At 43.4% G+C, this 24,841-nt stretch overlaps 1 protein-coding gene across 1 annotated transcript in view; it reads right to left on the bottom strand.

Moving 5' to 3' along the window:
* U2AF2 (U2 small nuclear RNA auxiliary factor 2) overlaps positions 1-24,841 on the bottom strand; it is a 129,060-nt gene that overhangs the window by 45,083 nt on the left and 59,136 nt on the right. The window contains exons 7-8 of the mRNA XM_073552114.1: positions 17,736-17,815; positions 12,305-12,427 (exon numbers count right to left, since the gene is read on the bottom strand). Of these exons, the coding sequence (XP_073408215.1) occupies positions 12,305-12,427; positions 17,736-17,815 (203 nt within the window). The remainder of the gene's footprint in view (positions 1-12,304; positions 12,428-17,735; positions 17,816-24,841) is intronic.

Below are 24,841 nucleotides of genomic sequence, written 5' to 3'. Positions count from 1 at the left end.
AGCATTATATATTTTGTATGGAGCATCTTATGAGGCCATCATGAACTGTATGGAGCATTATATGGGGCTCCTGACTTAAAATGGATATTCAAAAACATTTAACCTACTGATTTGTCAATTTTACTTTTATTATCTAATTTTTATTTTTGAACTTTATCAGTAGCTGCTGCATTTTCCACCCTAGGCTGATATGCAAGTCAATAAGTTTTCCCAGTTTTTTGTGGCAAGATTAGGGGGGGGTCAGCTTATACTCGGGTCGGCTTATAAACAAGTATATACGGTAGTCAGCCACTAATTGTGCAAGTTCTCCCACTTAAAAAGATGAGAGGCCTGTAATTGACATCATAGGTAGACCACAACTATGAGCGTCAAAATAAGAAAACAAATCCAGAAAATCACCTTGTCTGATTTGGCAAGATTTATTTTTCAAATTATGGTGGAAAATAAGTATTTGGTCATTAACAAAATTATCTCAATATTTCGTTATATATCCTTTGTTGGCAATGATAGCGGTCAAACGTTTTCGGTAAGTCTTCACAAGGTTGGCAACACTGTTGGTGGTATATTGGCCCATTCCTCCATGCAGATCTCCTCTAGAGCAGTGATGTTTTGGGCCTGTCGCTGGGCAACACGGATTTTCTAATCGCTCCAAAGGTTTTCTATGGGGTTGAGATCTGGAGACTGGCTAGGCCAGGACCTTCATATGCTTCTTATGAAGCCACTCCTCTGCCCTGACAGTGTGCTTGGGATCATTATGCTGAAAGACCCATCCACATTTCATCTTCAATGACCTTGCTGATGGAAGGAGGTATGCATTCAAAATCTCACGATACATGGTCCCATTCATTCTTTCGTGTACATGGATCAGTTGTCCTGGTCCCTTTGCAGAGAAAAAGCCCCAAAGCATGATGTTGCCAACCCCCATGCTAGACCATAGGTATGTGTTCTTAGGATGCAACTCTGCATTCTGTCTCCTCCAAACACGGCAAGTTTTGCTTCTACCAAACAGTTCTACTTTGGTTTCATCAGACCATATGACATTCTCCCAATACTCTTCTGGATAATGCTCTCTAGCAAACTTCAGACGGGCCTGGACATGTACTGTCAAGCAGGGGGACACGTCTGGCACTGCAGGATCTGAGTCCCTGGCAGTGTAGTGTGTTACTGATTGTAGCCTTTGTTACGGTGGTCTAAGCTCTATGCAGGTCATTCACTAGGTCCCCCGTGTGGTTCTGGGATTTTTGCTCACTGTTCTTGTGATCATTTTGACCCCATGGGTTGACATCTTGCGTGGAGCCCCAGATCGAGGGAGATCATCAGTGGACTTGCATTTTCTTATTATTGCTCCCATCCACAGTTGATTTCATCACACCAAGCTGCTTGCCTATTGCAGATTCTATCTTCCCAGCCTGGTGCAGGGCTACAATTTTGTTTTTGGTGTCCTTCAACAGCTCTTTGGTCTCCACCATACTGGAGTTTGGAGTGTGATTGTTTGAGATTGTGGACAGGTGTCTTTTTTACTGAGTTCAAACAGGTGCCCTTACTACAGGGAGTGGTGGACAGAGGAGCCTCTTGAAGACGTTACAGGTTCTGCGAGAGCCAGAAATCCTGCGTATTTTTAGGTGACCAAATACTTATTTTCCACCGTAATTTGAAAAATAAAAATCAGAGGTGATTTTCTGGATTTGTTTTCTCATTTTGACTCTTGTACAGGCCTATCATCTTTTTAAGTGGGAGAACTTGCACAGTTGGTGGCTGACTAAATACTTTTTTCCCCACTGTACAAGGAGAAAAGGAGGGGACCTAGGACTGATCCCTGAGGAACCCCAACAGTAAGAGAAAAGTGAGAGGAGGAGCCAGCAAAAGACACAGTGAAGGAGCAGTCAGATAGGTAGGGGAGGAGAACCAATCTCTATTGGTCCCCCAGGCCAATGGAGCGGAGCATAGTGAGGAGGAGCTGATGATGCACAGAGATCCAGTAGAATTTGCATGGAGTAGTGACCATTAGATTTAGCTGTTAGTAGATCATTAGAGACTTTACTGAGGGCAGTTTCAGTAGAGTGTAAAGTGCAGAAACCGGACTGAAGAGGGTCGAGAAGAGTTATCTGAGAGATAGTGGATAAGATGAGAGTGGACCAAGTGTTCCAGAAGTTTAGAAATGAAGAGATTAGGAGACAGGTCTATAGTTAGCGGCACAGTTTTGGTTGAGGGATGGTTTTTTTAAGTAATGGCTGTATGATGGCATGCTTAAAAGAGAGGGAGAGGTTGAATATTTGTCATGTAACTAGTGACAGCAGGGGAAAGGGACTGGAGATGTGACAGAATAGGGTCTCTTGTGCAAGTAGTCGGGCGAGAAGATGCAAGGAGAATGATTACTTCTTCTGTGACTGGCTCAAAATCAGAACGTGAGCTAGATGCAGTGGGGGAGGGAGGACAGTACATGGTATGAGGGGGTTGGGAGAAAATTTCCTGTCGGATATGGTCAATTTTTTCTTTGAAGCAATTGGCCAGATAGTCAACACGGAGATCCGTGGTTGGGGCCTCACTCTTGGGTTGAGTAGGGAATGAAAAGTGTCAAAGAGACATTTTGGGTTATTGGATAATGAGGTGATGAGGGTGTTGAATAGCTTAGTTACTCACCGATAACGGTGTTTCTCAGAACCCATGACAGCACCACGGAGAGAGGGGATCCGCCCTTCAGGGACAGGAACCTACAGATAAAAAGGGCGGTACCTCTCCTCCGCCTTCAGTTGGTTACAGAGCATCAGAGGGTCTCCAGGTTAGTTAGACAACAGAAATATATGCATAACATTATAATATTGCTTATTATCAGAAGCACCGTGTCTAAACGGAAACACTCTACTAACAGTAAAACGTGCCCACCACACTCGTGAAGGGGAGGGGAATAAGCGGGTGCTGTCATGGGTTCTGAGAAACACCGTTATCGGTGAGTAACTAAGCTATTCTCCCTCACCCATGACAGCACCACGGAGAGAATTACAGAGATTGGTAGCTTAGGGAGGGACCACCGCCTGAAGGACCCTACTCCCGAAGGTCAGGTCAGACGTAGAGGCTAGATCTAATCTATAGTGCCTAAAAAAGGTCGAAGGTGATGACCAGGTGGCCGCCTTACAGATTTTTTCTATTGATACCTCAGATCTTTCAGCCCATGAGGTCACCATCACTCCTGTGGAATGGGCTCTCAACCCTTCCGGAATGGTATTTTCACTGGATGAATATGCCAGGGCAATCGCATCCCTTATGCACCTTTCCAGGGTACTCTTAGATGCTTTGAGTCCCTTCCAAGGTCCCTGAAAACACACAAGGAGAGAGCCTTCCTTCCTACATTTCTTGGTGGCCTCTAGATACTGCACTAGGCACCTCATCACGTCTAAGGTGTGGAATTTGTCTTCTCCCTTCTTTTTAGGATTTGGGCAGAATGAAGGAAGGACTACCTCTTGGGACTTATAGAAGTGTGATGACACTTTGGGTAGATATGCCAGGTCAGGCTTTAAAATGACCCTATCATCTAGAATCTTTGTGAAAGGTGGCCCTACTGATAAAGCTTGCATATCGCTCACTCTGCGAGCTGATGTTAGCGCCAAAAGAAGCACTGTTTTTAACGACAGGATTCTTAGGGATGCTGAGTGAATAGGTTCGAATGGAGGGCCTGTTAGCGTGGATAGTACAAGATTTAGATCCCATGATTGTAATCTTTGATTAGCTATCGGCCCGGATCTGGATACGGCCTTAGTAATCTGTCACCCAGGGATTACCTACCACATTATGGTTATAAAGGTGCCCAAGGCCTCTACTTGTACCTTTAATGTGTTGACCGCTAGACCCTGTTCTAGGCCCTTTTGTAGAAATTCTAGGATTTTGTCAATGTGAACCTCATCCTGAACCTTTACCTCCGAAGTGGGTAAGAATTTTTTCTCTTTTTTTTTTTTTTTTTGTAGTGTAGTTATCAGGTTCTCTGAAATTCCTCTGTCTCTCATCAGTGCCCTCTCAAATTCCATGCTGTTAAATGGAATCTCCCTGCCTGAGGGTGTAACACTGGCCCCTGCGATAGCAGGTCCAGGAGATCTGGGAGGATCCATGGGTCGGTTAGAGAGAATATTCTTAGCCAGGAGAACCAGGTTCTTTTGGGCCAGAAGGGGGCTATTAAAATCTTTCCTGCCCCATCCTCCCTGACTTTTCTTAACACTGCTGGGATCAGCATGATCGGGGGAAAGGCATATGTTAGGCCCCATGTCCATGGGAGTATGAAGGCGTCCAGAGCTAGAGGATTCCCCCTGGGGTCTATGGAGCAGAAAGTTTCCACTTTTTGTTTCTGAAGTCGGCAAACAGATCTATGCCCGGGTCCCCCCACATTTTTACAATCTGCCGAAAAACGGATCGCTTTAGGACCCATTCCCCTTGTCATAATTGGGAGCGACTTAGAAAGTCTGCCCTTTGATTCTCCGTGCCCCGGATGTGTAGTGGTGACAGAGATAGCAGGTTTGCCTCTGCTAATTTGAGGACTCTGGAGAATGTTTCCATTAGGGCTCGGGACCTGGTTCCCCCCTGATGATTTATATATGCTATTGTGACTCGATTGTCCGAAATATGCGGACATGATGACCCCGGAGCAGGGGTAAGAAGTGTACTAATGCGTAGCCCACTGCTAAGAGCTCTCACTGGTTCGAGGAGGCTTCTAATTCTTGAACTCCCCACGTACCCTGGGCCACTTCGTTGTTCATGTGTGCTCCCCACCCTGTGGGACTGGCATATGTGGTAGCTATGTGTGTTATTTTTTGTTACCCAGGGGATCCCTTTGGAAGGGTTGTCTTGGCTTTTCCACCAGGTTAGGGAATGAGTAGTTTTTGAATTTAGGGTAATACGACCCTCTAGGTGTCCCCCTACTGCAGACTAGTTGGCTAGTACATCCCACTGTAGAACTCTCGTGTGTAACTGAGCCCATTGGACTGCTGGCAGGCAGGCGGAGCGAGAACCTAGTCGTGACATCGCTTTTCTTAATGTCATGGAGGGATTTTGGATGGCTCTTGTTACAATTTGAGCGATTTTCTCCTTCTTGCGGTCTGGGAGGCGGCACTCTTGAATGTTTGAGTCCAATATTAAACCCAAGAATTCCCGTACTCTGCTGGGCTCTGATCTTGATTTTTTAGATTCAGGAGCCAGCCCAGGCCTTGCAGAGTGCCCATCACTCTGTCCCCCTGTTCCCAGCGTTTTTGAACCAAGCTGGTTGCTATTAAAAAATAGTCCAGATACGGGATTAATATTATGTCTTGCTCCCTTATATGGGCCATCATCTCTGCCCGTGGAGCTACAGATATTCCGAATGGCAAGGCTCTATACTGGAGTTCTCTTATCTCGCCCTTTATCGAGACAGCTAACCTGAGATATTTCCTGGAGTTTTTGTGAATGGGGATGTGATAATAGGCGTCGCTGAGATCCAACACCGAGATTGGTGGTGGACCTGATTGACTCCAAAAAAATTTTTTTTTTTTTTTTTAAATTTATAATTGTCTGAAACCTGCCGCCTGGCTTGGTCACCAGGAAAAAGAGGGGAGTAAAACCCCTTGCCCCTTCCCTGCAGGGGAACCTTCTGGAGGGCTCCTTTTTCTACCAGGCTTAGGACTTCGTTTCCTAGGGCTTTCTGCTCTTGCATACTGGATCTTAGCGGAGTCATTACATACTTTTGAGGCGGGAGGGAGAGAAGTTTATCCTTAGGCCCTCCTGGATTAGGGGTTTACTGTCCATGGGTTGTTTGATATTCTTTTCCAGGCTGGGAGAAAAAAGGGTTAACCTTCCCCCCACCCTGAGCAAACTGTCACCTAGAGGGCTTTTTGTCTCAGGACAAGTTGCCGAGGAGGAACCCTCTATCTCTTCTCTTGTCAGCCCACTTTGCTCTCTCGGTGGTCTCCGCAAAAGAAACTTTCTATTCCGAAAGGGCCTCTTAGCTGCATTTGAGAGTGCTGCTGCTTTGGACGATAACCAGACTGAGTCTGCGGATGAGTCCGCTAGGAAGGCAGCCGCTCCCCTTATTACTGGGATAGAGTCTAGGATTTTATCGCTTGGCGTCCCGCTATGGCTGGCCTGAGGTTACCTCCAGCTAACTGCCATGCACCTTTAAGAAAGGTATCTGCCTTTTTATCTAGGGGACCCCTGAGGGTGCCCATGTCCTCAAAGGGGAGGGCAAAATTTTTTTTTTTTTTTTTTGAGGCCTTTGCGACAGCTACATCGAGCTTCGGGCCCCTTTCCTCACAGGGATATTTCCTTTTAAGGGAAGGGACCGTGGTGTTTTTCCTGTCCGGTTTATCCCATTCTTTTTGATTAGACCCCGCACATTTTCATTTAGCGGGAACACTCTCCGCCCCTTTTCTGGCCCAGTCCCCCGAACATTATGTCCTGGACTGTTTTATCCGGCCTAGGGTCCAGCACCCCCATGGTAGACGTTACCGCTTTCACTAGTTTGTCCACCTCGTCTAGGGGGAAGCAGTGACGCCCCTCTGTTTCCTCGTCTGAGGATGAGGAACTGGAATTTGAGGGTTTTGACGTGATTTCTCCCGATGTCGAGGAATCTGACTGGGAAATCACTATTGTGTCTTTCTTTTTTTTTTTTTTTTTGATTTGTCCCTATGCTTAAGGGATATAAGGGCACTCTGACCTCCAATTTAATCGCAGCTTTTAGGTCAGAGGCCAAATCCGGAGTTTCCTAACAGAGGATTTCTTTTGTACATGGTTCCGTTTTTTTTTTTTTTTTTTCGCACTCGATGTTTTCTTTGCTTTGGCTTTTGCCCCCGGTGGTCACTGGGGTTATAGCAGTTTTTGGCCCCTGATCATTTGACCATTCCCTTTTCCCATGGGGTAACATGGTCTAGGCAGGTGTTGGTGATAGCGTCTTGTGAAGCCACTGCAGAAACCTGGTGGAGTTACCAGCTGGCTTGAAGCCACTGCTGAAACTGGTGTTGAACTCTGGCTGCCTGGTGTCCGCAGCAGAGTGAGATGGTGAAGGTGGCAGCTGGCTCTGAGGTGTAGAACCACTCTCTCAAGAAATAGGTAGGGGACTAGCACAAGTGGGGCACCCCTTTTCTTTTCCCCTTCTTTCCCTAGTAAGGGAAATGGAACTTTTAATACAATGGTGAACATTCACGAAGATCACTCACCCAAAGGTATGCGGCTGCAGGTATCGATTCGGGAGATGGAGTCAGGTCCTGAATAGGCTGCACTCCTGGTGGCGATTTGCTCCTTGCAGCTGACGTGCTATGCTGCGTGGAGTGACTACTGGAACGACCATCTGTACTGCGTTCTTTTGACGATGATTGTGGTGGTGGTGCTGCTGCTGCTAAAGCTGCTGCCTGGCTTGCTGCTCCTGTTGCTGGTCACTATCCCCTTCAGGATCGCCTCCAGCCTGGAGCGCTTGTGCAGCCACCATTTTAAAATTTCCCGGCTGGCGTCACCGCTCCCATCCTGCACCGCGGTCCCCGGGAGAGCGCTCCTGCGCATGCGCCGGTTCTAGGGACCCGGAAGCCGGCTTCTACTTCCGGGGCGGCCGCCATCTTGGTACACCTCTGTAACCCGGCGCCGCCCGCATGTTTACCGGGTCCCCACGAGCCCCGACTTCCTCTCCGGAGCGGCGGCTCCGGCGTCACTCCCGCCCGCTCACCCGGCAGCCCGCATGGGCCCCAGCAGTGGCGGCTTCGGGCACCGCACCTTCCCGAGGCAGGGGCCTTCCCGCTGCCACCACCGGTCAGGCCGGCCCCGGATCCTGGACACACGAAAGGTACCGTCCTGTGGGTCCCTCCGTCAGGGACAGGAACCCAACTGAAGGCGGAGGAGAGGTACCGCCCTTTTTATCTGTAGGTTCCTGTCCCTGAAGGGCGGATCCCCTCTCTCCGTGGTGCTGTCATGGGTGAGGGAGAAATAGGTTTGCTTGGAGAGGTGAAGGGCAGTGTTGTATGTTTTAAGCATAAACTTATAATGGATGAAATCTTCGGGCAGATTGGATTTTCTCCACAGATGTTCGGTGCACCGCTGCAGGAAACGTGTTTGCAGCGTGTGCCAGGGTTGTCGCCGTCTGTCGTGTTATTCTATGTATAGGAGGTGCAGCTTCAACCAGGGCACTTTGCAGTGTTTCGCTATAATGCTTCAGTGCAGAATCAGGACATGAGAGGGAGGAGATTGGGGCCAATGATGACTGCAAATCCTTCGTAAGTTTCTGGGTGTTAATGGCCTGTATATGTCTATAAGTGTGGAAAGTGGGGGTGTCTTGAGCGGGATGGCAGTTCTTGACCGAGAATGAAAGACGGTTGTGGTCAGAGAGTGGGAGAGGGGAGTTGGTAAAGGACATACACTGATCAAAGCCAGGAGGAGACAAAGTCGAGGGAGTTTCCGTCTTCATGTGTAGGAGTTAGTAAGCTGAGAAAGGATGAAGGAGGAGGTTAGAGATAAAAGGCAAGTAACTGGTAGGGAGAGGGGAAGCAATGGGGATGTTGAAGTCTCCCATGGTGAGGGTGGGGATGTCACAGTAGAAAATGTGGAAGCCAGATGGCAAAAAGATCCAGGAACTGGTGGGAGGGGCCAGAGGAAGATACACAACCGCCACTCGCATGGAGAAGGGGATGAAGGGTCTGACAGCATGGACCTCAAAAGAAGGGAAGACATGTGAGGGTACTTGAGGGATAACCTGAAAGGTACATTTGGGTGATAGGAGCATATCAATGCCCCCACCTGTTCTGTTGTTCGATCTTGGGGTATGAGAGAAGTGTAGTCCACCATATGAAAGAGCAGTAGCAGCGGTGGTGTCTGACTGCTGGATGCCGGTTTCAGTAAGAGCCAGAAGGTTAAGAGAATGAGAAAGGAAGTAGTCATGGATGAAGGAGAGTTTATTACACACTGCGCAGAAGCTCTATGGCCCATAAAGCTCTCCACTGTTCTGCACCGCCTTATATCTCCTCTCTCATCTCTGTCTATCGCCCTACACGTGCCCTCCGTTCTACAAATGACCTAAGACTAACATCCCCCGTAATCCGAACCTCGCACCTCCGTCTCCAAGACTTCTCTCGTGCTGCTCCAGCTCTCTGGAATGCACTTCCCCAGACGATCAGACTGATACCTAGCCCTGACCTATTCAAGCGCGCTTTGAAAACCCATCTCTTCAAAGAAGCCTATCACATCAACTACTCAGCAAGCTAACTTTGCCCTGTTCCCTACTTCCAAATATTATTCTGAATCTGCACCCTACTATTCATCTGTCTCCACACCCTTCATGCACATGATAACTGCACTTGATACTTGTCTATTGCACTTAAACACACGGGCTGATGACCGGATCATGCAGCTTTATATGAAAATCCCTATTATAATTGCCAGACCTGAATTAACAAGCATTTCTCACCTACTGTGTCCACCCATTTCCTTGTAGATTGTAAGCTTGCGAGCAGGGACCTCACTCCTAATGTCATTGTTTGAATTGTCTTAACTTGTATTGAATTTATTGTCTGTACATGTCCCCGCTTAATTGTAAAGTGCTGCGGAATATGTTGGCGCTATATAAATAAAAATTATTATTATTATTATTATGGCCCCAAAGCGATGAAGCAAGCAACAAGGTGGCATCAAAAGAAGATGGGAGACGCTGGACCCGGACCACCTCTGGGCGAGTATTATAAAACTTGTTTTGCCTCTCTTTCAGGTTAGACAGAGTGCTTATCTACAGCATTACAGAATGCTGTAGATAAGCCCCAAAAGGCAGTGGCTGCAGCTTATTGCGGAAGAATGAGCTGAAAGGTTCCCTTTAATGATGATCTCTCTACACTGAGACATCCCCTCAGATATTTGTAGGCAGCTATTAAGTCTCCTTTTAGCCTTGGTTTTTGCAAGCTAAACATTCCTAGATCCTTTAATCATTCCTCGTAGGACATACTTTGCAGTTTGTTAAGGTCTTTTTTAAAATGTAGTGCCCAGAACTGGACACAGTATTACAGATGCGGCATGACCAAAGAGGAGTAGAGGGGGATAATTACTTCACGTGATCTAGACACCTGTCACCAGGTTTGGATGATGTAAGGTAAGGCCACCACCTTTGAGGCCTGATATACAGCATTCTATAATGTTGTATATCTGCCTCCAACTCTACCTGAAAGAAGAAAATGTTAATTTATTATGCTCACCGGACCAAGAACACAGACATCCCCTCAGACTGGATCGCCCAGCAAGTCAGTATTATAAAAGCCCCTTTTCTTTTCGGGTAAGGTTCTTACTGTATTTTTTTGTACTTTAAGATGCACTGACCACCCCCCCAACCTCTATAATGGGCGGAAATTGGGAGGTGCGTCTTGAAGTCCGAACACAGGCTATGGTTATGGTGGAGCAGGGTCCTTCCCACAGAAAGCCGGCGGCGGCAGAATTATGGCCATGCTACGGCTCTGAATCAGCATTGAGCAGCACGGAGTACAACCTTGGTTTCCCGGCAGCAATTTTTGTGAAGCCATGGGCTCCTGGAAGTGGCTCAGATAGAGATCTTGGCCCAGCCGCGATCTTAGTCTGTGCACGTGCCACCTGCAGCGGCAATTTAACTGAGGCTGTGTGCTTCAGGCAAATGGCCACCGGCGTCCGCGCATGTGTAGATTGAGATCTCGTCTGGGCCGAGAGCCTCCAGCAACCCACGGCTTCAGGAAAAAGGTGGAGGGAAAACAATTATGCACTCCACTCTGCTCACCGACGACACCAGGCCCGCAGCAACTCCACACTTCTGCCGCCGCCGACTTGCTCCACGCTACGCATTCCGCCTCACCGCCGACACTGGGAACGCAGCATTGCACAGCTGGGATACCCCCTCCTCCCACCCAGTGCCTGCAGCATTACCCCACTTCTGCAGACGCCTGCTTCCTGAGGAAGGGACCATGCCATCTGTGACCCTGCTCCACCAACGCCGGCCATTCAAACTATAAGAGACTGACCCCACCTTAATGTTTGTTTTTTTGCCGTTTTCCACGCCAAAATTTTGGGTGCCTCTTATGGTGTGGTGAGTCTTCTTGTCCAAAAAATATAATGGACACTGCTATGATTGGCTTCTGTGAGCAGAGAACACAGTGATATAAGGGAACCTCTATAGGACTATGATCTGAAGGGAACTGCTACTTCGTACTTGCACCCTGGCGGGATTCAACTTTCAATTAAGAAAATTATATAACTGGACTTCTAGTCAGCGATTCACCCTGTGCCTTACAGTCAAGGAATACATGTTCCTTTACCTCTGGAGAAACTTGAAGTTACACCTGATTCAAGAAGATTCAGAACGTGATCTCGATTCTAATAAGACTTGCACACTAGTCCCAACAAGCCACAGTTTTTTTTTCAGAGTTCAAATTAAATTATTTAGTTAGGGACTTGGGTTTTCCTAAATATTCTTCAGAACGTTTAGGCTCTAGTCTAAAGGAAAAAAGGACCTGCTAGCTACTGGTACTTGTTTTTCATGGTATAGAAGCAAAGAAAAAGTAATTCCTTTCATACTTTTCTTAAGATGGTGCGCTAGTGAATTGAAGGGATGTTCCTGGGCTGATGGAAGAATGTAACATTGTACTCAATGTGAGAGTGAAGACTATCGATTCATCCAAAAAAACGTCTGAAAGCTGTGCTACTGCACAATGGCAGCAAAGATGCTTCAGTGCCTGTAGGGCATTCTGTGCACTTGAAGGAATTTAGAATTGATTCTCAAGAAACTTGATCAAGGTTGGAAAATGTGGTGATCTGAAAGTTCTCTTTGGGCAGCAAGAATACACAAAGTACCCATGCTCTTTGTAAGAAAGCGACAGCCAGGATAGGACGCATCACTGGAGCCAAAAAAGTTGGCCAACGAGAACATCTTTGAAACCTTGACTCAAGAATATATTTGCAGTGTTGACATCTCAATCTGTGTATGTGTTGCCTCTTGCGGCCATTTTCGAGAAGTTGACTACATTGAAAATCATGGAAAGTGCAGGGGCTACTGACTTTCACACAATGTTGCCAGAGCCCCACACCTCCTCCTACCAGTATCTCCCCACCCTGCCTCCTGGGACCCCGGCTCCACTGCTGCGGCCACCCACCTTAAGCTACCTTAAAAGTGGACTATAAAGACCCAACACTATTTTACTTAAAAACATTTCTTCCTATTTTCCCACCAAAAAATATGGGGTGCATCTTATAAATCAGTGCGCCTTAAGACACAAAAAATGGTAATTATTTTTTAAAATAAATGATTTATCCTCAAAGATGTTCTATTTTATTTACAGCAAGCATTTCCTTTGGCATTACATACCTGATCTGTGACATTGATGTCCACATATTCACAAAAAGCATATCCTTTAGAAAGGCCTGTGGCACTGTCTTTTACCAAATTAAAAGCCTTTAATGGGCCGAAAGAAGTAAGTAGCTCCTTTACCTATTGAGAAATAAAAAAAAATTAATAAAAAAATTAAACACATTTGACATGTTGTATACTTCAGCAGCAAATGAACATGCATAAGTCAGGTTTTTGCTACACGTACATTGTAAAATAAATTTGAAAAAAAAAAAAAAATATTTTCTAATGGCATTTAAGGCTAACATTAAACATGAGGTATTTTCATACATTACTGAAAACACACAAAAGAAAAACTTTCTATGGCCAAAAAAGTACAACAGAAATGATGAGTATAAACCAAAAATATGACTCATCTTAATTTTGCAGTAAAAACGGTGAAATTTGATCTGCAGCGGGTTTTTAAAAACAAAAACAGGTAAAAAAAAAATGCAAACAAAACACTGCATGAATCAGATTTTAGAATTCATTTAGTCGTTACTGTTACAACAAACAGGATTCCTATCAAATGTGTTCCAAAAGTGGTACCCTCAGGGTTTTGTCAGAAATTAATTTGGAGAGTATCCCTATAGACAGTCTAAAAGAAGGTTCCCCAACTCCAGTCCTCAAGGCCCACCAACAGGTCATGTTTTCAGGATTTCCTTTTTATTGCACAGGTGAAGCAATTATCACTTGAGCAATAATAAGGAAATCCTGTAAACATGATCTGTTTGGTGGGCCTTGAGGACTGGAGTTGGGGAACCCTGGTCTAAAATATAACTTTTATTGATTCAATACAAAAGTAATACAACCCCGAACAAGAGACTAAAAAAATACACATAGCCTACAAATAAAGTGCTCGTGCTAAACCAGTGCTCAAATAAGAAAAATGGTTTGATCTCACCCATTCATTAGGAGTTCTGTTGGTAGCCAGAAGAAAACTAAGGGAAGAAAAACTTAGGGAAGAAAACTAAGCATATACATATGGTGGGGTATCAATAGCAGATCATACTTGGGTACGGTCCTTGTAAGGACAGGAGCTTTTTTCAGGGGCACGACAGGGAGAGACAGTTCCTTCCAGGGCTGTGAAGTCGGTAAGCCAAACCTGCGACTCTGACTCCTCAATTTCCCTTACACCAACTCCCACATATATTGCTTATATTTAGGTGAAAAATTTATTGTAGTACAATGTGAACATCAGACATTAAATCATTTTTATGATACAATAATAATCAAGATATTTAGATAGAACATAATATTTATTGGAATACAACTTTAGAACAGAAAAAACTAAGAAATTGTAAATACTACATATAGTGTAATATATAACACTATGTAATAAACTATAAGTGGCAAAAAACAGTTTTCAACAAAAACATACTAAATAACATCATGGGCAACATCTCCAATAATTTCAGGGTGTAAAGGAATTGCCTCGTGCACAGTCAGTTTTGATGAATGGTTGAATTTTTCTATTTCTTTGAGAACAAGTGAAACATTTTGCTGAAATATGGTCAATCTGCTTGCTATAGGAGACAGAGTGAAATCTTTTTCCTTGCGGCAACACTTTGCCTGCTCCATGTCATCCAAATACTAGTCAAAGTCAAACTCCTCATCTGATGAGGCTGAAGATATGGCAGCAGTAGCACTGTCAGGACCAGAGTCCTCTTGCGCCTGGCAGTCCTCCTGTAGGCCACTCTTCCTAACTGCTACCTCAGTCAGAGCTTCTTTTCCTTTAGTAAGCTGTTGATCATCAAGCAGTATACGATTACTTGGGTCCACATAAACAGCTGCCAGAAAAATTTTATTTTCCAATAGCTGTGTCTCTCTCCGTTTCACTGAAGCAGAAATGCCATCTGCGATTAAATAGCACGTTCTTCCACTCCCTCATGAAAATGCCAGGAGTTAAATCCTCAGCTTGTAATTTTTTAGTCACGGTAAATGGGTGATTAAGCAATTCCTTCAATTCAGCCACCTGTGTCCATTGACCTTCATTTAGGGTTACTTGAGGGTTTGCCATATCTATAAGAAACGGTTTTAGTTGATCAACAATTGCCCTTTTCCAGCACGTCTCTTCAAGATGGAATCAATTTTACGGGTTCTGGCGGCAATAACCAATTTCCTCACTTTTCCAATCAGAATTCCAGCATGTCCCTCTTGCAGACTCTCTCTTATTGCCAGCTGCAGCGTGTGCACAACACCGCGCATGTGATGAATAGGAAAGTGTTTTGAAGTAGCTTCAACAAGATAATCTATTTCTACAGTATAATTTTGCTGTTCTGTTGTAATATCTGTTTCTCAGTTACATTAACAGCACTGTGGCCTTCCAGTTCAAACATACTGAATCCTAAATGTCCCTCTAGCTGTTGTTCATTACTCTCATTCATCAGTGTAATTGTACTTATGTTTGAAGCATTGTTCGTTACAATAGCAAGAACCTGTTCTTTTTTGAGTTCGTAATCTTGCAGGACTTTTTCCAGTAAGGCCTGGAGAAACTGGCTGCTGTGATGAGCTTTAGTATCTTTTACTGCCAGCGTGTTGGTAACAATTTTTGTTGTCACAAACATATCGAACATTGATGGCAAAATAGTTCACTCTGACGTGTGCAGGCGTCCATTTTAAGAAACATGAAGCGTCTTTTGAGAGTCTTTTTAAGATCTTCCTTTTGGTTAAGTGCTTCTTCAATCACTAATTTTCTAATACTTTCTCTTTCCAGAGAAACACCAAGTTTGCGGCCATTTCTCCATTAAGAGCAGTAAAAGCTGGTCGTGCAAATAATGATAATTGTAGACCGTCCTTCACAACAAGCTGTATGAGCTGTCTTTTAGACATATCTGTTGTCATTGTTACAGTAACTTTGTCACTTACAAAATATCTTGTTAATGATGTTTGAGACGTTCTTTCCTCCTCCTTTGCCTGGCAGGAAGTGTTAGTCTGTGTGCTACCCAGCTTTCATTCTTTTTGGTACAGATACGATATGGATAGACAGATATGGATAAATGGATAGAGCAGATTTCTAATCTGCTTTTGATATTGAAAACATTATCTATGAGCTCAAAAACCTTTCAGGTGATGCGGTATTTTAAAAATCTGATCTGCTTTTGCAGCTGAAAAACGTATCCACAAAAAACGCAGCAAAAATGCTGTGTGTGAATGTAGCCTTAGATCAGGAATAGAACAGCCATTTATAGGACCTTTCATAACTTTCCCAAATTCTTATGAAAAAATATTCAGCACATTCTGCATTGAACTACTGTACCCAACTTATTATATATTTTAGGAGTCTGTCCATTTTATACCGACTCCACCAAAACGAGCACCGACTGACTCCACAGCCCTGGTTCCTTCCCCCTTACTTGTAGTATTGCTCCCCGTTCACATGGGATCTGGCTACCAACAGAACTCTGGTTTAGCACGAGCACTTTATTTGTAGGCTGTGTGTATTTTTTTAGTCTCTTGTCCGGGGTTGTATTACTTTTGTATTGAATCAATAAAAGTTATATTTTAGACTGTCTATAGGGACATTCTCCAAGCTAACCTCTAGAATACATATTCACCAAAACCTTGTCCACCTGTAATGGATACCCTGCCCACCAGCAGCCAGGTGGCTTTCGTGTGACCACCATCATTTTATCATTCAGTGAAAGCCATTCAGAGATTAAGCGGCCTTCACTGGAGTGCGAGCTGCCATTGTTCTCAAAAAAGGAGCAGACTTTGTACCAGACAGTTTGTGAATCACTACCATCTGTATCCTGAGGCCTAAGAAGCACTCTACTAAAAAAAGAAGAGCAGATGCCTCTGTATTTTCATTAATAAAATAAGGAAATTATTTCTATTGGTTGTTTATTGTGGTGCTGCCTACTCCTTTTATTGCTTTTTTAAAGGGAACATGTCACCAGAAAAAAAATGCATACGTATGTGTATCCACAATTGAGTCCAGAAAAACATGGACAGTGACAAGTTTTGGCATAATAGCAGCTTACAAAAACACTCAAGATATAGCTATGTAATCAATATCGGATTCAAGTGTAGACTTTCAGCTTTAATGAGTAAAAGTTTAGGAATTACAGCACTTTACATTTTGTCCGTTTTTAAAAAGGAGGCAGCTATATACTAAAATCGGACAATTATCTGAAAAGGTATTTAATAGTCTGGATGAGCCACTCCATTGTTAATACATAATCAATCATAAGTTATGGGTCTGGTGCAGAGTCCAGGTGTGGCATTTGCAAGCTGTAAAACCACATTATGCGGTCATAATTGTTCTCAAAAATAAAAGAGAAACAGACCATAATTAAAGCTGAAAACAGTCAAGAAATCCACCAGATAGCAGAAATGTTAGCAGTCATCAAATCAACCATTTGGTACATTCTGCAAAACGATGAGCAAACTGGTGAGCATGGGAGCTCAAAAAGGATTGGAAGAAAATGGAACACCACAGTGCTGTATGATCCCAGAATCTTTCACATGATTAAGAAGAGGGAGAGCACGAGCGACAGAGCGAGCCGTAGCCCGATGGGAGCAGTAGTCTCATCAGCCCACGCCTGCTGACCTATGGTAAGCTTTTTACCGCAGGTCACACCATCAGAGTGCATGACCCAGCAGCGCTGTGACCGATTGTAGTGTTACCGCCGATAAAAAACACTGTGCCGGTGTTTCCCACCCAGTCACACAGATGACAGTGTGAGAAGCACCATAGGAAGCCAGTAAAATACTCAAACAAAAAGTCAGCAAATCTGCAAACATTTTTATACCTGCGTTTTTGCTGCAGATTTGACTGAGTCAGTTGAAGTCAATGTGTGTGAATCACTGCAGAAATGCACAAAACTGACATGATGCAGAAAAAAAATGCACTGCAAATACTCGAAGGAAAGTTACAGATCATGCGCACAACACTTCAGGATTGTTAATGAATTAGCATGCATAAGGATTCCATAGCGTTTTTGGCCCGTTTATGAGCAGAACCACCACGAAAATTCATCAAAAATGCACTGTGTGCACACAGCCTAAAGGTTATCAATCATGTAAAATAAAAAAAAAAAGTGCTATTAACCTGCAGATACGGGTTTAATCTGCAGGTTAACAGCGTTCTAAATCTGATCCCACCGACAAACACCCCCGACACTGAGTAGTGCATCAGCACAAAAGGTGGCTGCCAGTCAGTGTCTATTCATAAATCAGTAGTGTCCAACATGCACCTTTATCAAGACTGGCAAGAAAATCACCAGTCTTGATGAATCGAGGCCACAGACTTCAGTTAATTCTTTACAACAATGCTAAACTTATTACACATTAGTTTATAACTACAGTAATAAAACAAGGAATACTTCATATTTATGGCTACAGTGGCCATCTATAGAACCTTGAGTTATCCTGGTAAATTCCATCATTTAAATGCATTAACCATTACCTGGTCATCATTCAGATAATTAGGTAAACCTCCAATGAATAGTTTGTGCGCAGAGTCTGGAACAACAGTGGATACTACTCCTAGAAATTAAGGACAAAAGAGGATGCAAAAAAAAAAAAAGACGACATTTGTTAAACATTTATAAATCACTTTGGGTCAAGCATTCTTACAGGGTTTTTTTTTTTTTAATTAATATAGCTTTTGCCCTAATAACTAATAAATAGCTGTTAACATTCTACAACGAGATACTTAGCTAATAAAATTGAAGTACCACTCCAACGTTGTTTTTAATTAGTTCACAGCTGAGTGATGCCAATTTTGACCTTAATTACCAGGCAAAATTTTTGAAATCTGACCAGAGGCACTTTATGTGGTAATAACTCCTGAATGCTTCAACGAATCACACTGATTCAGAGACTGTTTTTTCTTGACATATTGTACTTCATAATAGTGGTAACATTTGTTCAATATGACTTGCGTTTATTTGTGAAAAATATTGGAAATTTGGCAAAAACTTTCACAATTTTAAAATTAATTCTTATGTCCTTAAATCAGAAAGTTATTTTACCCAAAAGTGTTAATACATGACATTTTCCACGTGTCTACTTTACATTTGCATCATTTTTTAAGCTTTTTTTGCTAAGTTATAAATGTTGATTAGCATTTTCTCATTTTTCCAACAAAATTTACCAAATCACTTTTTCTTTTAGGGAACACCTCACATTTGAGTGACTTTGGGGGCCTAAATCACAGAAAATACCAAAAGTACCCGAACGTGCCAGTACAGCAGAAAAACCCCAGTAGAGAGCACATTGTAGAAAACTAAGGAAGAAAAAAAAAGTCAGCTCACCACATTGTAGGAGTATAGATGAGAGGTGCGGCGCAGATTACTTGGAGCAAGGCAAAATCTTCAGTATTCAACATGAAAGGGATTGGAAATCCAGTGAGACATGTGGTAAAATAAAAAAAAGTTATCAAAAATTAATACAATTCAAAAACAGATTTAATCAGCAGCACACTGACCAACACGTTTATTAATAAGGTTCTTTAGCCAAAATGCATTGGTCAGTGTCGCTAATTCCATCCGTTTTTGAATTTTATTAATTTTTGATAACATTTTTTCAGAATTTTACCACATATGCCTCGCTGGATTTCCAATCCTTTTCACATTGAATAGTGTAGAAAGTACACTTCTCAACGAGTTCATTTACAGCTGTAATGACTATTTCGTAACATCCATCCCAGGCTTTTTTTCTGAAGAATTGCTAGTCTGCCAGCCTAGTACATACATTGTGCCCAGCTTGTGCTTCTGGCGACACACGCTGTAAACGCTTAGGCTGTGTTCACACACAGTGTTTAGCGGTATTTTTAGCGGTTTTTCCAATAAAACCGCTAAAAATAAGCTTCCTAGTCATTTTTAGGCATTTTGCACTTTTTGTACATATTGATGCATTTTTTAACCACGAAAAAAAACACATCGCGGTAAAAACGCTGCGTGCTCATTAATTTCGCAGATTTTTCCCGCGTTTCTGGCCATTTCTATGGGTTTTGAAAATGCGTGGAAAAAACGCATAAAAACCGCGCGTTTTCTGTGCAAAAACTGCGTGGTTTCTGGGAAGGGAGTCAGGTTTTTCAGCAGAAATTTTCTGCTACGTGTGCACTTAGCCTAAGGCTATGTGCACACGGTGCGGACTCGCAGCGGATTTGGCCCTGCAGATCCGCAGAACTGCAGGTGATGTACAGTACCATTATAGCCTATAAAAAAAAACAAAAACAAAAAAAAAAAAAAAACGGCTGTGCACATGCGGCGGATTTTTCAGCACGGATTTCGTGCGGAATAAAAGCAGCATGTCACTTCCTTTGTGCGGTTTTGCTGCAGTTTTCCACCTGCTCCATTCTACAAATCCGCAAGTGGAAAACCGCACAAAAACGGCAGTAAAACTGCACAAAAAATGCACTAAATCCACAGGAAAAATGCAGGTCATTTGACCTGAAGATTTAGTAAAATCCGCGCGAGGATCCACACCGTGTGCACATAGCCTTAAGTGTCCCCCCCCACTACAATATTGTCAATCACATGGCTGCTTATTGTGGTTTAGGCACAGTGGGGCTCAGAAGGAGGGGGGCATTTGGATTTGGAAGTGCAGAATTCACTGGATTTTGAGGGGACAGGAACTGATGCTTTTCCCAGAGTCTTAGTTCTACCAGCACCGTGGGAACCCCGTATAGCTCTAGTGACAGATGGTGGTACTGAGTGGGGGCTAATTTTGAGCAGGATAAAATTAGGGTTTTTATTGGTAACATTTTGGTTGACATTTTTTGATGGCTTCTAGAATAAGGCTGGATCACATTCATGTGTTCTACGCAGAGCGCCTATGTCTGGGTTTCAGAGTAAATCCTACAAAAATGCGATTCAGACTAAACCCCCAACGGAGCGGAGCCACCCACCATGAGGCAGATGGAGACACTTTGTACTCAGTTTGGCATCTGTTCTGGTGATTTTGGGAGGTAGAAGTAACAAAATAGACAGCAGCACAAGAATAGTTTTTATTTTTGTGTGCTTCAGGAGCAGTATAAATGATAAAGCGGATTTATTCTTCAGGTCGGTGTGATTACCGCAATACCAGTTTTATATACGGTAGTTTTTTTCAGGTTTCGTTGCCTTTAAATAGTAAAAATCCTTTATAAAAAGTGTTTTTTTAAAGCATATTCTGAGAGCTGTAACTTGTATTTTTCGTTGAACAGAGTTGTAAGAGCTTATTTATCAAGGGACGAGTTGCAGGGTTTTTTTTTTTTTTAATCATTTTGGGGATCAATATTTTTTCTTTGCTTTTTATTCAGATTTTTCAGACACAGAATGAATAAAACCCAGCAATTTAGTTGTTTTTAATTCATCCTTTTGCACCATTCACTCAATGGTAAAAGTGGTGAGACAGGTTTGTTTGTCAAGTCGATAAGATTACAGATTTATACAATTTTTTCTATTCATAGCCATTTTTACACACTCAAAACTATATTTTAGCAAAAAATTTGTTTTTGCATCATATTCTGAGAGATGTATCTTTTTACTGAATCAGCCATATTTGGACTTTTTTGCGGGACGGTTTGGCAATTTCATTTGTACCATTTTTTTATTACATGAGTTTGTGTACTTTTGTCTATTTTATCAGAAACAATGCGTTTTGAGTGGCAAAGCAGATTTTTGAGATTTGTGCGCACTGTTTTTTACTTTACATAATTTTACTTTTTTTACTTTTTTGCACTTTCAGTGTAAGACATGTATAATTTTTACTTTGATCACTTATCTCATACACTACTGTACTCATGTACAGCTCTGGTTAGAGCTGGATCCCACTGTACCTCGAAGGTAACCATTGGGACCCGATATTCTTATCGCGGGGGTACCATTGTTACTAAGGAGGTCTTTGTGACCCCCTTGTAACAAAAATACCACTGTCGTGATTAAAAATGGTATTTAAGGGGCAAAATCTTCCGGGCCCGATAATACAGGGTGCCAGCTGTCATGTAGAGGAATCGCTGTTGGGTGGCGCCATTCCATATCACAGTATTAAAACGGCAATGAGGAAATAAGTACCCTTAACTGCCGTTTTATTGAGTATTGGCTGATATTAAAGGAGTTAAAATCCAAGTCCCCCTGTATGATACTCACCTTCCAGCATTTTCAACCACCCCTCTGGTCAATCTCCTGCAGTTTGTGAACTGCCGGGCTGCTGCAGCACTTTATGGAGCAAGGTGGAAGTCACTAATCAATGTAAGTCTATGGGAGATTTGTTCTGGCTCTAAGACTTCATTGAAAGCTTGTGAAGTAGCTTCTGACTTCTGGTCAGTTAGGAGCTGTGCTCAACAGCAGTGCACTGCGGTGCCAAGTGGGACCAAAAAACTGAACGCGCCAAGAGTGTGTGTATATGACCTGGGCAGGGGACTAACATTTAAAAGCACCACTTCAGCAGTGAAAAGAAAAAAAACCCTACTGCAGTGGTGCTTTAAACCTCATGGCAAAATAGGATCAGAGGACAGTCAACATTGTAAAAATGACAGTCAGCACTTAATGAAGGTGCCTGCATGTATAGTTTTGCATCAAAATGTGTTCTGACCCAAGTGTGAAAGTTACACAATCCACACAAAGCCCATATTGAACCAACTAGGTTTTATGTCTACAAGAGAAATTTCACCTTGTAGCACATAACCCAAAGAGCCCTGAACTGAATCCAATTGAAAGTCTGTTGGCTGACCTGATGAGGGCTGTAAACAGGGGATACAATAGAGCGCCAAATCAGTTAGATGGTAAGAGCATGGAAGAGTGGGTAAAGATTTCCAATTCTAGATATGTTGTGCTTAAAGACTTCTACGCAAGAAGACTGATAGCTGAAAAATTCCAAAGGTACTTTACAAAGTATTTAGTTTAATGTCTTATTCACCAATCCATGTTTAAATACGTACATGAAAAATGGTATTTGTGTCAGTGTATGGTCCATGCGTCAATTTTTACCATGAGTGTCAGTAATTTTAACAGAATAATAAATCCTAGTTAATTACCAGTAACAGGATTTTACAGAGCCCATGACAGCACCACCTGAGAGAGTGTATCCGCCCAAGGACAGGAGACCTATTGAATAATAAGGTGGTACCTCTCCTCCGCATCAGTCTGGGTTTCAGAGCATGAGAGGACCTCCAGACAGTAACAACCATCATCAAAAACATTTTTCCTAAAAAACACCCTTAACAGTGCACAACACGAATGATAAAGCAGGGGAGGGAATATAAAAGGTGCTGTCATGGGCTCTGTCAAATCCCGTTACTGATAACAGATTTTTTCCCTTCTCCCATGACAGCACCAGAGAGATTTATAGACAAGGGCACCTTAGGGAGGGATCACCTCTTTTAATACCTTTCTCCCAAACGATAGGTCAATAGAGGAAGCCAGCTTAAGACGGTAGTGTTTATAGAAGGTTAAAGGGGAAGACCATGTAGCCGGCCTTACATAGTCTATCGATCGATACCTCCGCTATTTCAACCCATGGCCCAGGTGGAATGGGCTGTCAGGTTCTCAGGAACCAGCATATTACTAGAGGTGTATGCTAAGCTAATGGCGTCCCTATTCCATCTAGCGACAGCGCCCCTTGTAACTTTAAGACCTTTCCGGATTCCCTGAAATGACACGAACAAGGTCTCACTGTCCCTCCATTGTCTCTCGACAGCTCTAATTATTGTACCAAGGCTCTTCTAACATCTTATGTGTGAATCCTGTGTTCCTCTGCAGTTTTTGGGTTACTACAAAAGGAGGGAAGAATTATCTCCTGGTTTCTATGAAACTTTGAGGCTACCTACGGAAGATGATTGTTATTCTGAGGCCAGATCCAGCTTATCAGATATCTGCATGAATGGGTGATTAATGGATACAGCGTGTAAATCACAGATCCTGGGAGCTGATGTTAGGGCCACTAATATCACAATTTTTAGAGTTAGTATTTTAAGCCAGTAATTCATCTAAGAGCTCAAAGGGAGATCTTGTCAATACCTCAAGAACTAGATTTAAGTCCTAAGGATGCATTTTTGGGGCTGCATGGGTCTTGACGTATGGCATGCGTTAAAGAACCTAACTATCCATTTATCTGCTGCCAGGTTATAATTATATAGAGCTTCCAATGCAGGTACCTGCACCTTAAGGGTGCTGGTGGTTCATTCCATGTCCAAACCCCTTTGAACAAATTCCAATATGGCTCCAACTGGAACCCTACCCCCAACGGACTGCCCTGAAAAAGGCAAGAACTTAGCCCGTATTCTGCCGTATATGCTAGTCGTTACCGGCTTCCTACTCTGCAGCAGAATAGCAACTAAGGCCGGGGAGAATCCTTTTTGTGTTAATATTGCCCTCTCAAACTCGAGGCCGTCAAATGCAGACCTGAATTCTGAAGAAGCGACACGGTGCCCTGCCTTAGGAGAGCTGGAATGTCCGGGAAAATTCAGGGGTCTGATAAGGACATCTTCCTCATCCATGAGAACCATGGCCTCTTGGACCAAAAAGGAGCGAAGAGGATGACCTTGCTCCCTCCTCCTGAATCTTCAACAGGGTAAATGCGTAAGCCAGCCTGAAATTCAAAGGAATCTGTAGTGCGTCCACTGCATATGGTCCTTCTCTTGGGTTTGAAGAGCAGAAGATCTTTGTTTTTCTGTTGGCAAACAGTTCTGTTTCTGGCTGCCTCCATTGATCCACAATATGCTGAAAAACTAGCGGATCAAGTTCCCATTCCCCTGTTTCAGGGTATTCGGGCTGAGAAAATCTGCTTCTTCGTTCTCCTTCCCCTTTATGTGAAGTGCGGTGAGCTTCAAATGATGTTCTTCCATGATCTGGAGAACTGACCGATAGCAGCATCAGGGTTCGGGATCTTGTGCCCCCCTTGGTGGTTGATATAGGCAACTGATGTCCGGTTGTCTGACATTACCCGAATGTGGGGTCCTTTTAAATGGGGAAGGAATGCTATTATTGCCCTTTTTATTGCCAGTAGTTCCTTCATGTTTGAGGAATGGCTGACTTCTGCTTCTGATCAGACCCCCTGGACTATGCGATCCCCGAGATGTGCTCCCTATCCTTCGGCACTTGCATCAGTCACGATCACGTCCGTTACCTGATAGGACCATGGAATTCCCTGTAACAGATTCCCTGAGTCCAGCCACCAAGTCAAGGAGTCTATTGCTCTCCGGGAGAGCATAACTTTCCCTCTAAACAACCTCCGAGCCTTTTTTCTCCATCTAGGACATACTGTAAGGCTCTGGAGTGAATCTGGGCCCAATGGACTGCTGGAATACAGGAAGTCATTGTACCCAGTAAAGACATAGCCTTCCTCAGACACATGACCGGATTGGTAACTGCTGCTGACCCTCGGGTACTGCTGGTCTCTCTGATGGATGGGGACATGGTAGTATGCGTCCTTCAAATATTAAGACAACTTTTACAGCGGCATGGAAACAAGATCTTAATTGCCGATTTTAATGACTCCATCTTGAACGGTCTCGTAGACCAGAAACTTGTTGAAACCCCTCAGGTTGATAATCGTCCCGAAGGACTGGTCGGGCTTCCTCATCAG

Source organism: Dendrobates tinctorius, unplaced genomic scaffold (genome assembly GCF_039654945.1).
Source record: "Dendrobates tinctorius isolate UK_male_01 unplaced genomic scaffold, ASM3965494v1 ptg000184l, whole genome shotgun sequence".
NCBI lineage: Eukaryota > Metazoa > Chordata > Amphibia > Anura > Dendrobatidae > Dendrobates > Dendrobates tinctorius.
Note: the sequence above shows the minus strand (reverse complement) of the source record. Positions and strands in the feature narration are given on the sequence as shown.